The following is a 12,929-nucleotide window of genomic DNA, read 5'->3' on the forward strand; positions in this document are numbered from 1 at the left end:
GTTCCCTGTCGCTTTAATCACATAAAACCATATAAGATACACCACTTTGGCGCAGAGATAATTTAGTTTAAAAGTTCTGTATTTTAGAAAAAAATGTTGGTGCTTGTATTTTGGTTGAGTGATTCCTTTGTTTTACTATGTTGCTTTATGTTCTAGCCTACTCCACAACATTTCAGGGGGAAATCTTGTACTTTTTCCAAAAATGTTTGATAGTTTATTTATAATTATGATAAAACAATAATATTTTTGATATATTATTCTGAAATAGGTCATTTTGCATAATAAGTACGTTATTACTGGTAATTTATATTTTAATGGTTATACTTTTGATATTTAAGTAATGTTTTAAATGCAGGGCTTTTACTTAAAACAAAAATATTCGTACACAGTGGTATTATTTATTACTAAAAGAGTGTCTTTAACCACTGTGAACATCAAATATTGTGCAATCTTTTATTATTTTTGCTTTATTTTATTATTAATGGACTTTATGTTACTGATATGTTTGTGTAAGTCACATTGTAATGTTGTACTTGGGCTAGGTGAAGCACATTTTAACTATTTGATATTCAATATTCAAAAATAATAAAGCCAGGGCATTAAAATAATCTAATCATATGTATATGGTTTTGTATTAAAATATGAATCTGTAAAGTCATTAGTGACTAAAGGCAGTGGAGTAAAAAGTACCATGTTTCCCTATAAACTTGTGTGGAGTAAAAGTGTAGTATCTAAGTACTTGAGTATGCATTTGGATGATTTCACTACTGTGTTCAGAGATGTTTTATAAAGTATGTTCCTTCTTAATGCATAGAGTTTTTAAATTATGTGTACATTCAACTGTCAGAAATACTGATATTGACTTCACACAAAAACATCACCAACACAACTGGCCTTTACAGTACATCAACCAGAAGAGCCAGAAAGAAGATTATTAGAAAATTATTTAACACAAAATTAAGTAAAAAATGTTTTAATGCCTAGTATTCCCTCATTACTTCTTACAACTCTCAATTTCAAGCTCTCAAAAACACAACAGCAAAACTGTTCTTCGATTCTATGAGAGGAAATTTGCGTTTTTACAGCCAAGCTATAAATATTACATCAAAATATTCAATGAATCGTGTTATTGACACAACACATGAATTATATGGCTCTGAATATGCTCTTATATTAATAAAAGCGAAATCCTTTTTCATTATTTTTTTATCTCAAGAATATTGTATAGCTCCTGATGCGTAAGTATAGTTGCCTGTTCCTCATCTGGATTTTCCCCTGACACATCTGCCCCGCTCTGTGAGCTTTCTTCTGCTCCACATAATCCATCAGATCTCTGAGGCCGACGTCACTTAAGACTGATATCCTTAAGACTGAAATGCTCTAAAAGCAGACAATGAAGTCATGTATAAGATTATCTATATGTGCTTATCTAGTCTCAGTACAGACAGCTGAACTGCAGAAATGCTGAAAGTGGAGCTATAATTAGAGCTTGTTCACCATAATTGCTGCTTGTGGTCTTTATTATTGAGGGGATTCGGTGTATTGCCCTTATGAGGATTGTGACTCTCATCTGGAGCTAGCTAGAGCACACCGGGTCTGGCTTTAAAGCTTAATACGGTACACAGTGTGCCTATACATTTCCCCACTTAAGTTTAGCACAGCTTTCACAATGCAAGTGGTTACGTAACAACTCAAATTATTTATTTTTCAGCATGGGAAATCCATTTGGCGCTCACCAAGAAAATAGCTGGTATGTTTAGGAATTATGTTGACTCTTGAAACACTCACATTGGATTGAAATCAGAGGCTCTTACACTCTTAAAACCTCACGCAATGAAAACACATAAGTGGAAGTCATTTATAGGGTAGTAAGTTACTTTTGACAGAAAGTGTGCTGCTTTTGTTTTAACTGACTGCAAACACTATTAAAAGCAGCCGGTTGTTCAGGTTGTTAGGGCATATTTGATCAAATATTGGAGGATGAACCTCAAGCTGAGTATGCTGTAGCTCTGCGGGCTGCTACTGATATCTGCTGCTGCATCTCATGTGTTGTTCATCTAATCCTTTGGTTTTGTAATTTGCTTATATGCACTCATGAAGTTTAAAGCAGGATTATGTCCCTGGCAACCAAATGTCCCCCAACTGCAGAAAAACAATCCACTGCAAATCAACAATTTAGTCAAGGCTTACTTATACTGATTGTCTATGAGACAGTATTAACATTAGAGGCCAGTGATGGGGATGTGCATTAAGGTAAAACGTGGACTAATCTCAATAAAATTGGATTTTTTAAATTCAGATTACGGTTGAATCCATCTGTGAAACAGTTGACGAGATACTTCCTTTAGGTATTTCATGTTCATTCTTGTATTAGAAGTTTTCTACAAAATTACTATATCAAACAATAATTTTATATTTCCATATAATTTGGTATCCAAGTATTAAAACAACTATTTCATAATTAATTTAGTCACCCAAAAAGTCCTACCAAAATCCTATATATTGTCATTTAGAGTAAGAGAAAGCTCCAGAAGTGTGAGGGCTAATTCAAAGGCTGACCTTCACAGCTCCCATCAATGACGCAGACAGACGCTGTCGATAGACACGACTCCCATACGCACATCTGAGATCTCCAATAAAACATATGCCTGCATCCCTCGCATTCGTGTGTATCCAAGTGTGATCAAGTCCCAGAAAGGGTGCATCAAGTCCACATGTAAATAATTAAAGCACTTTTTCTAAAAATCAAGGATCGGGAAAGTGTTCTGTTTTGTCTCTAAAAGTGAAAGCCAAATGGGAGGCCCCACTGATTTCCTCTTGACCTATATATTTCAGGAGGTATCACGGCACACAGTCTGGGCTAGAGAGAAAATACACAAACATCAAATATTCATCCCTCTTTGTTCTGGTGCGGGCTTTTCATTTTGAGTGTGTGAGAAGTAGCTAAATGAGAAAGGTGTAGAAGAAGTGAGGCTTGGTGAGGTCATTTGTCTCCCCAGCACAACCCCTCTGAGGCTGCACTTTGAGGCAAGCAAGCAAACCAGAAAGAAGACTTTAGGACATCCGTGTCTCCAATATGGACCCTATTTATAGCCCTGAGAAAAGCTCTGTGTGCCATATCACTTGTGCTGCAAAGCAAACCTGGGCATGTTCTCCCCCCTCTCAGATTAAACAGCAAGGCACACGCACATACTTCACTTATGTAAGCCACATTACTCGCACCTTTTACAAAACGTGCAGCTTGTGATGCTCTGAGGATGGGGGGCGCCTCACTGGTACAGACCAAGGTGGTTAAAATGAGGCTGTCTTTGAAATGCAAATGTCTCATTGTGCGTCGGCTCAGAGCAAAAAATCCAGTCATGTTTGATGCAAAACACATGATTCCATTTCACAAAGAAAATCCAGATATGCCAAAATGTTATTATGCTTTTTTTAATGAAATGAAAAGTGGCTGTTTTAAGTCTCAATAGTCTGGGACTAAAATGTTGGAAAACTTACATAGCATCCATTCAATTTATACCATTAACATGTAACAGCGATCATTGCAGGGTAGAGTTAGTGCAACAGATATTCAGTTCAAGCCATTTCATGTGAATCAAGAGCCCTCTACTGGTAGTAAAACATACAAACCTGTAAAGGACACTTTGAAAAAAGTTAACAAAACATTGACCATTGAGTAATGTAAGTATGGCATTTCTGCAGTCGTGCAAGGATGATTATAGATTGTTTTTTTTTTAGATTAACCACAGTTAAACATCGACCAACTGAAGTTTATACGGCGGCCCTGACAAAAGGCACAACATGATCTGTCTTTAGGCTTTGGCTTTTCAGCATTCAGGAAAAAAGCAACCATGTCTGTAAATGTTCAACAATGTTTGGAAAGGTTTACGTTTACAGAAGAGTTTTGTAAAGCTGATATAGAAGATATAAAGTCAAAAGCTGAATTGCATAGACTTGCAAGCAGCAGTATAGAGAAAAAATAAGAATGCAGATTGTTATTTCTTACATTATATAAAATAAGCCAGAATTGAATTTTGGCTAGTTGAATAAGCATTAAATGATTATATCTACTCTGTGTGAGATTCAGTCATACATCATTTGATAAATCTTGTATAATAGTCTCCGACAAGCTGGTATATATAAACTTGTACACAGTTGAAATGATTGGCGTGAGGTAATTTTTACCATAGTTACAAATAATCAATGCATGTATAACGTAATGGCTTACATATGTACTTTGTAAAACCAGAAATTTGCCTCATTCTGTATCTTTAGATTTTCTGAAAATATATTTTTTAATAAAACCAGTCAAGCTGTTTAATGGACAATTTAAATACTATACTATGATATAATTAATTTCTAGTGTGTGATTTTCAGGCACCCACTTTTTATTTAGGACTTCAACCCAAAAATGTCAAAGTGATCTACGGTGTCTTTATAAAAAAAAGAAAAAAAAAAAAGAAAAAATCATATTAATATATATTTACTATTTGGCAATCTTATACTACAATACTGTAGAAAAAAAAAAAATCATGCCACTGAAGAGAATACAAAACTAATATTGATTGACTGCATGCATCAGAGGTGATATAAGCTCCTATAACATTGTTTCAGTGGGGACATTTATTTTGTCCCTATGAAGGCTTATCTTCATTTCCTTTAGTCTGTGCCTCCACACAGCTTCAACAGCAGCTTCTGGTAATCACCGGAGGTATCACCCTGAGAAACGAAACAAAAGGAAGTATGAATTTTAAATGATCAGACATTATGAAAAGGAAAAGGTGTTGCTGTGTTTTGTCAAAATAAGTTGGTTTGTAGGACTTACTGAGATGTGGGTGTACAGGGATTTTCCATAAGTCCTCACATACGCCTGTCTGATGTCCAACATGTCAATCTCAGAGCGAGACACCATGATACGGATCAGGGTTGTGTCCTTGGTCCCTGCTCCCTGTTAACACATCACAGTGTGACACTTTCATTTACTGTAGCAGTAGAATATTACCAACAACAGTGTCACTGCAAGAGGCGGTTGGTTTGTGATTATAAGAATAAAATGAGATTATAGAAAACAGCTTTACCTGCATGGCCTTGTGAAGCCTTTCTGCAAAGTAGGCAGGGGTGTCCCTGATGCATTTCACTAGGAAAAAGGAGAAGATGTAAACAAATGAGTCTTGGATAAATCTGCATAAAATGTTGCACTATTGTTTTACAAAGGGAAATACATACAAGACATTGTAAAGAAGCAGATTGCTTGAGGCTTACAGCATTATAACATTCACATGTAATGCAGCTAAATCGTAACTACACTATAATAAGAAAGGTGGCTGTATCTTTATTTATCTGTTTTATGTTATTGCCACTGCCAACAGGTTTTTTTCTCTGCCACTTTAAAAAAAAAAAATAACAGCACAAACAGAAAAACTAATTTTACATTTGCATTTTCTATATGCAAAACAATTCTGTGCACTTCTTCATCTAATCCACACGACATTTAAGACATAACATATTTGGACAAAGCTCAAAATCCCTTTGAAGATATTATTTGTTTCCTGTAATTGGGTGCCAAATAATTGTAGGTGTTGCCTAAATGAAATAACTAAAATGCTTAGTAAAATGGCTGTAACTCTACAGTTATCAATCTGACCCTGTGCCCTTTACAAACACCCCAAAATGATTGTCTATCAATAAGTGTTTTCTAATGCAGCTAAATAAACATGTTCTATTTTTAGAGAGTTTGCTTTTGATCATCATCAAGTATTAATAAGGTATCTAGGTCAAACAGGCGCCTGTTTGCACCAGCAAGATATTTTGACCAGGAAAGCCCTTCTAAACTAACATCTTGACGAATGCCTTCAATATATACTTAAAGCTTCAACAGGTTTGGAAAGCTACTTCAGTTTGGAAAAAGAGACCCAAAGAACGTACCCACAGCCACCATGCCAGACTCCACATTGCCAGACATTTCCCTGCAGACGCTTTTCTCAATGTCTCTCCCAGACATCTGCTGGTACTCGTGGAAGACTAATAAAAACCAGAATCACAGGCGTGACAGTTAGTCATAATATTAAAAAAAACATATGTAAAAAAGGTATTAAAAAAGGTCAAACTGTGTGTTTATGGCACTGGAAAAACATCAGTCATATGGATATGTTCAATAAAGACAGTAAATGACTTACCTGCTCTAAGGTGAGGCTTACTGCGAGCGCACAGGATGGCATTAAACTGAGACTCATCAGTTCCAACTTTATTTTCCCCTGCAGCATACAGTTTCTGTCCACAACACAGACACACATAAATAAAAAAGAAACAAGATCGGACTCGCTAATTACTCTCCATAAATGTTAGAAGCACAAACCAACTGAAAACCGGTACCTGAGCATCCTGTTTGGCCAAGGCGACATCAACAGTCTCCCTCTCGTCACGATTGCCCTAGTTAGAGTATGGCATGTTGTGTTAAAAATACATTGCGAAGGAGGAATACATTGTTAGTATCAACACTCAAAGTTTCAAAACTGTTTTGAGAGAGCTTAAAATGAATGAGGTGTAAAGCATGAAGAAACTACCTGACAGAGAGAAACCAGGAGTCTGCGGAAATGACCGGAGGTGTCGCTGATGATGGCGTCCTCCAGTTTCTTCCCGTACTCTGGAAGGAAGGTGTGGCTTTTTAGGGAAATACATTTACATTTGCATAATATTTGCATTTCAGTGAGACCCTACTTCTTTAAATAATGTTTCATGTACAAATAGAAGGGTAATTGTACAGGCTAAAATAAAATAAAAACATTTTTAACATGCCTACTAATATTTCATATCATATATGATTTTCAAATAAATAAATACAAAAAAACGTAGTTTGACAATTGACGTATTAAGGGCCTGTGTTGTATTTTAAATAAAGATTAGAGAATAGGTATAAGAAATGAATATGATAGATATCTGTATACCTCAAATTGATAGTCAAATTCTTTACATATTTGTTGTCTTTGATCCATCCTAATTTTATATATATTTATAATTGATGACGCCATAAAGAGATCATAAGCATTCCTTTTAATGTTCTGTGTTAACTCAAGTTAGTTGGCTAAGCATTTTTGTAAATAGCCTGTTGATGTTTTCTAATGGGCTTCTTTTAGTTTGTAGTTTTGTAGATCTAGTGGTGTCTTGTTTCTGTGTGTACTTGTTTTATAGCAGCTGAAGTAGAGGGTGGGCGGGTGAGTAGGTGTGTGATCAATACTGGTGGGTAGAGTCTATGAGTACAGCAATGTTTTTGTATTGAATAAAGAAAGGAGGCACTAGCTAAACATTCTTAATGTGTAAGTTGCTGTTCACAGTTTGAATATCATGAATATACAACACAACATTTATAATCAAGAATATAAACTCACCAGCTTTGTATATTTTGTTGATTTCATGAATATCTGCATTGGAGCGTGATGAAAGGATCTCAATCAGACAAGACTCATCAGTTCCTGCGCCCTGTCAAAATATAGAGAAGCCTCAGTAAGACATGAAAACACAACCTGCTTTAGAGAGTTTGAAAATGTAGTGGTTATCAGACTCATGTTTCAACTTCTCTGATATTCACTTGCATTCAGAGGATTTGTTTGCTTTAATTCCCCTCTCCTTCTCTCACAACACAAACAAAATGGAGGATCTGCTAAGAAAATAACTTGAGTTTCCAACCTGTATTGCCTCCCTGAGTTCAGTTGCATCAAAGTGGTTCGGACTCTTCACCATAGCGAGAACCAGCTTCTCAAAGTTTCCAGTGAGCTCAGACTTCAGATCGTGGAGAAGATCCTAAGAAAAAAAAATCCCGTAAGAGCAGGGTTCGGTTTAGACAGAGTTACAGGGTCAATGAGAAGGAACATTAAAGTGATTCATTTCAATATAAAAAATCTTAAATGTTAGATAACGTACCTTCCCATAAGTTGTTTTATAGGCTGCTACCATTGGAACCCTCTGCTTGCTGGTACGACTTCCCAGAAGTTCAAGGATGGCGCTTTCATCAGTGCCTGTTAAAAACATTATTCAGGATCAATTCATGTTGAGGGAAAAATAACCATGTTGGGTTTAGCATATCCAAATAAACCCCATTTACTTACCAAAACCCTTCATAGCTTTCCGGAGAACCTCAACATCCCTCAGTGGATCAGCCCCTTGAAAGTCTTTTAAAGAACCCCTGTATCCTTTCTATTTATACATTTAAAAAAAAAGATAAGAAACATATAAGATACTGCACAGTATCTGCCTGTATGTGCATTGGAACATAGTTTTAGAGAAGTCCTACAGTGACAACAAAGGCATCTTACAGAAATGGCAGGTGCATGAGGTTGGGACGGAGCTCCACTTCCATATCCAGGCATTGAGGGGTTAGTCGCAGGGGCTCCTGGGTAATTTGGCATGGGCTGGCCCGGAGCTGGGCCCCCTGGATATCCCTGCTGAGCCCCTCCCGGCTGCAAACAGAGGACAACTGTTAGTGTTAAGTGTTAGGTGCTTGGTTACAAACTCTATATAGCAAATAGGGTTTAAGTAGGAGATAAGGTGATTTGAGCAAACAGAAGATTTAGCTGAAGTCAGTCCATATGTTATTAGTATGGCCGGTCAGAGGTAAAGAGTGAGATAGGAATGTATCTACCGCTCCATGGCCGCCTGGTGCTGCACCCCAGCCTCCACCTGCAAGGAAAATATTGACATAAAATCAAAACACTATTTACTTAAAGGACAATTCTGACTTTGTATAATGCATATAATAGGGGTGTTGCATTTGTGATTTTTTTTTAACTAATAGATGGCATTGATATTATTTGTTTCAGCCATATAGACATATATTTATGTGAGGAGAGAAATACTGCATGTAAGTTCTCAACATTCAAAAATATCTTGGAGGCTCACCTGATGGAGGCATGGAAGGATAGCCTCCTGCTTGGGGTGGTGGTTGGTATCCTCCAGCCTGGGCAGGGTAGCCCCCGGCCTGGGCAGGGTAACCCCCGGCCTGGGGAGGGTAGCCCCCTGCTGCTGGAGGGTATCCACCTGCTGCTTGGGGGTAACCACCAGCCTGAGGTGGGTATCCTCCTGCCTGTGGGGGGTAGCCACCTGCTGCAGGAGGGTAACCGCCTGCTTGGGGTGGGTATCCTCCTGCCTGTGGGGGGTAGCCGCCCGCTGCTGGGGGGTAACCGCCTGCTTGGGGTGGATATGCTCCTGGTTGAGGCGGGTAGCCCCCTGCTTGTGGTGGGTAGCCCCCTGCTTGTGGTGGGTATCCACCGGACTGAGGGTATCCTGGGTAGCTCATCTTCAGAACCTGAAAGTGACAAAAATAATGATGCATCATTGTCGATGTGTTGTATGAGGGCTATGTGAGTCTTTTTGACTGCAGCACCCGTTAAAAAAAAAACACATGATTTTCTTGGAATTTCTGGAGAAATATCGGTTTTAATAGCCATGTCATGGCTATTTCTACTGATCATAATTCCATTGTTGAGGTATACTAAATCAGATTTATATTGTGCAATTTTCCAAAATCACATTGGTTTCTCATACAGCATCTCTGTATAGTATGTGTATTCACTCTTTGTCCTAAACGGCTTGTTGGAGCTCCTGCCCCCCCCTCCCTATGAGCCCAGTGGCCGTCTGCGAGACACAGTGAAACCCAGCCCGAACACACACAGCCTGGCTGGGAGTTTGTGTGTGTGCTCACACACCGACTCACAGCCTTGCCGCGTCCCGCCGTCTCAGGGAGGAGAAATCGGCGGAGCTGCAGCTGAGAGATGTATGTGTGTGTGTGTGTGTGTGTGTGTGTGTGTGTGTGTGTGTGTGTGTGTGTGTGTGTGTGTGTGTGTGTGTGTGTGTGTGTGTGTGTGTGTGTGGTGTGTGTGTGTGTGTGTGGTGTGTGTGTGTGTGTGTGTGTGTGTGCGTGTGTGCGCGTGTGTGTGAGGGGTTAACGTAACGGCTCCGCGGACATAACGGCTCCACGGATTGGTCCATTTGGGTATGGGCACGTCACTGTACCCAGGAAGAAAACAATGGAAAAAGAGGGACCTTTAATGTTTTTCTAGGGGTATACTACCCCGTGAAAAGGCCTTCCTCCAGAGATTGCCCTTATCAATTGCCTGGTAGGCACTGGGTGGAGCGCGATGATGGAGTGTCAAAAGATGATAAAAACTACAGAATGTGTTCAGCAATCAAAACAGACTGAAAAAAGCTAATGCTAGTGTTACTCCAAATTGACCCGTTTCTTTCACATTTTTCTTTGAATTTAGTAAAACAAATATAAAATCAATCCAATATCGGCAAAAATGTAATTAACAGTAGTAAAAAAAACAGTCATGTGCTATTAGTACCAGGTTTTGAAACAGTGGTCTAAAAATGATGAACTGATACCCAACCCCTCACTGTGCCTCGGTCCTAATAAAATGTTTTACCTTCCACCTACACTCTGATAAGTTAATGAATGAACTGCAACTTCAGGCAAGGACGTCACTGGTCATTCTTGCAGATAAATCTTGACAGCTTTGTGACCACATACCCATTAAGACAGCAGAGACTCACCACTTACATCTGCCTAAATCCTTAACATGTGGTGATGACACGAAGTGTGCTCATTTTTTTTTAAACAGAGTTGGTTTCCTTCCCTTTCTCGCAAAAACACCAAAAGAGAACCCTGTATAATTGAGAGTTGTAGTGGGAATACCATAGCTGTTTAGGTGCCTGTGTCACCCCATAGCTAAGCAAAAATACTAATCAAAGATAAAATTGGCTACAATTACAGATAATTGAACAGAATGTAAATACACTTGGTTTACATGCGCACAAGACAACAGATTCGGAGAAAAAAACACTGCAGTGAGACCTGTTCAGAGTCATCTCAGTAGTTCTCATTACCGTGTAAATATGATTAAATGTTACAAATACTCAACATTTTCACTCTGTCAACAAGACATGTTGATAGTATTACAGGCAAAATACATGTCGGTTACGTAGTGCTGGTAAAAGTTCAGATGTAATTATTCTGAATTCAAAGATACATCATATCGTTTTTAAGGCGGACATAATCACACTGTGTAAGTAGTGACTTCATGAAGGGCGGTTTTTTGTTGACACTCCCTTTCCAGTCCTCTCCTTTGGACCGTTGATGGCACTGGTGATGCTTTTAAATGCTCTTGTAATTATCAGAATTTCCACTACACCACATATTTATGACCCCAAGGATGAAAAATATATGGTATGAGTGACGTATGAGCAATGATATGATTGATATAAGAATCTTCGGCATTTGATTACTAAACGTAAATTTAAACAAGTACATATTTGTTCGTTTATTTATTTATTTTTAGAAATAAACGCGATTGAATTGCCCGACGTGGTTTACATGTTTTACACTTTCGATTTATACAGCGAACTAGTTGAGATCAGATTGCTGCTTTTGTTAAAGTTTACAATTATAACACTCCCGTATACGGACCTACGGAACTACAGGCCTACCTTAAAGCACCAGTATGGCCATTCAGTAGTTACACTTCCTGCTTGTTTTTACGAGGAGCACAGGAACGCACCATTAAAATGCAATGTTATCAAAGGCCTGTATTTACAAAATTCGCCAACTAAAGCTTCTGCAACGCTAAGATTTTACAATAGGTTACTTCCGCAGCAGTCAATAATAAAGTATAACAGGCCTACGCAATGATATTTAACTTAAAATTGAACGTCACGCTAACATCGTCATTGATGTCGAAGAGTATCCTGTGGTTCGTTAGCGTGACAAGATACTCCCAAGACAACGTTTTGCATTTAGCATGGTTCTCTTTATACATCCATGGTGCAAACAAATACTACGTTAGCTACAGTATAACATTTCCGTTCGCCATGTTAAGACTTTTACTATGAAGAAACGTTGTTAGCTGGTGTTGAGCAACCCCACTCCAACTGTGATGCCTTGGCGAGGCGAGGCTAATTTCCTACATTCCTCAGTAATCCACATACGCCTTTAACGCTATCCAAGTAATGTTGTAGGCTACTTCGTTGTCGCATGAAACGCAGTGCAGTACAGATATTTAGCGGGTGTTTACAGTCAATAACAAAGATTTACTTACTTATCGGGCACGGACTTCAGATAGAGGAAGAGACGAGAGGCAGAGCAGTGGAGAGAGTGCCGGAGGTGGGTGGGTCCTCAGCATTGTTTCCGTCCTGCAGTAATAACCTTTCTCTGTTATTATCCACAGCCTGGCGTTGAGTCAGCGAGCTGTGGGCCTAAATCGCCATTTTCACCACAGATGACATTGGATCATATGACAAGACGAATATTGGATTTGTTTCCGTGGATACATCATGTGGATAATTTAGTTTAGTTTAAAACAAATCTATTGTGAAACTTGATTTTTCCATATTAGCCTATATTTGATATTTTGCATGTGAACATTGTAAAGAATACGTTTGGCCTTTGTATTTCCTGCAAAAAACAACAACAACAACAACAACTTTGATTTATATTAGGCTACTTCGAACTTAGCCTACTACTTTAAATATGAAATCGTTATGTCTTTGAAGCGCCTAAAAACTTAAATGACGAAAAAGCCAGCCCTGCCCTGAATACATTACATGTTCTCAATTGTTTAATGAGCTAAGATGGTTGTAAGATTTGAATTGTGTATCAAAAAAGAAACACTAGATGGCAGCAGTCTACTTGTCAAGTTGTGCATTGCACCATTCATCATTTTGTCTTTGTAGTCAAATAAAGGTTTACCAAAAATAAAAAACCTGAAAGTCAGTGTTCCTTATGTGTGTTTTATTGTCAGTCTACCTGAGGACCATGACGTGAGGAATTTTCTTATTTTACAAAAGGCAAGTCCTTCATTTAATAAAAAAATAACTAGTAGCCTACTGTGGAGTATGGCTACTAGTTCTTTTTTTAAATTCTAGATGGTAGTTGTAAACAG

General features: G+C 38.3%; 1 protein-coding gene across 1 annotated transcript; it reads right to left on the reverse strand.

Annotated features, from left to right (window-relative positions):
* Positions 1-3,416: 3,416 nt before the first annotated feature.
* On the reverse strand, positions 3,417-12,259 carry anxa11b (annexin A11b). Its single transcript, XM_034119469.1, has 15 exons — positions 12,087-12,259; positions 8,893-9,298; positions 8,636-8,673; positions 8,310-8,453; positions 8,103-8,190; positions 7,918-8,012; positions 7,684-7,797; positions 7,386-7,476; positions 6,564-6,643; positions 6,373-6,429; positions 6,177-6,270; positions 5,926-6,021; positions 5,079-5,137; positions 4,826-4,948; positions 3,417-4,719 (listed from the first exon to the last, which is right to left on the reverse strand). Exons 2-15 carry the CDS (start codon positions 9,287-9,289, stop codon positions 4,660-4,662), a joined length of 1,536 nt encoding a protein of 511 aa, XP_033975360.1. The 5' UTR covers positions 9,290-9,298; positions 12,087-12,259; the 3' UTR covers positions 3,417-4,659.
* Between the last annotated feature and the right edge of the window lie 670 nt (positions 12,260-12,929).

The sequence above is a fragment of the Trematomus bernacchii genome, unplaced genomic scaffold, assembly GCF_902827165.1.
Source record: "Trematomus bernacchii unplaced genomic scaffold, fTreBer1.1, whole genome shotgun sequence".
In the NCBI taxonomy this organism is placed as follows: domain Eukaryota; kingdom Metazoa; phylum Chordata; class Actinopteri; order Perciformes; family Nototheniidae; genus Trematomus; species Trematomus bernacchii.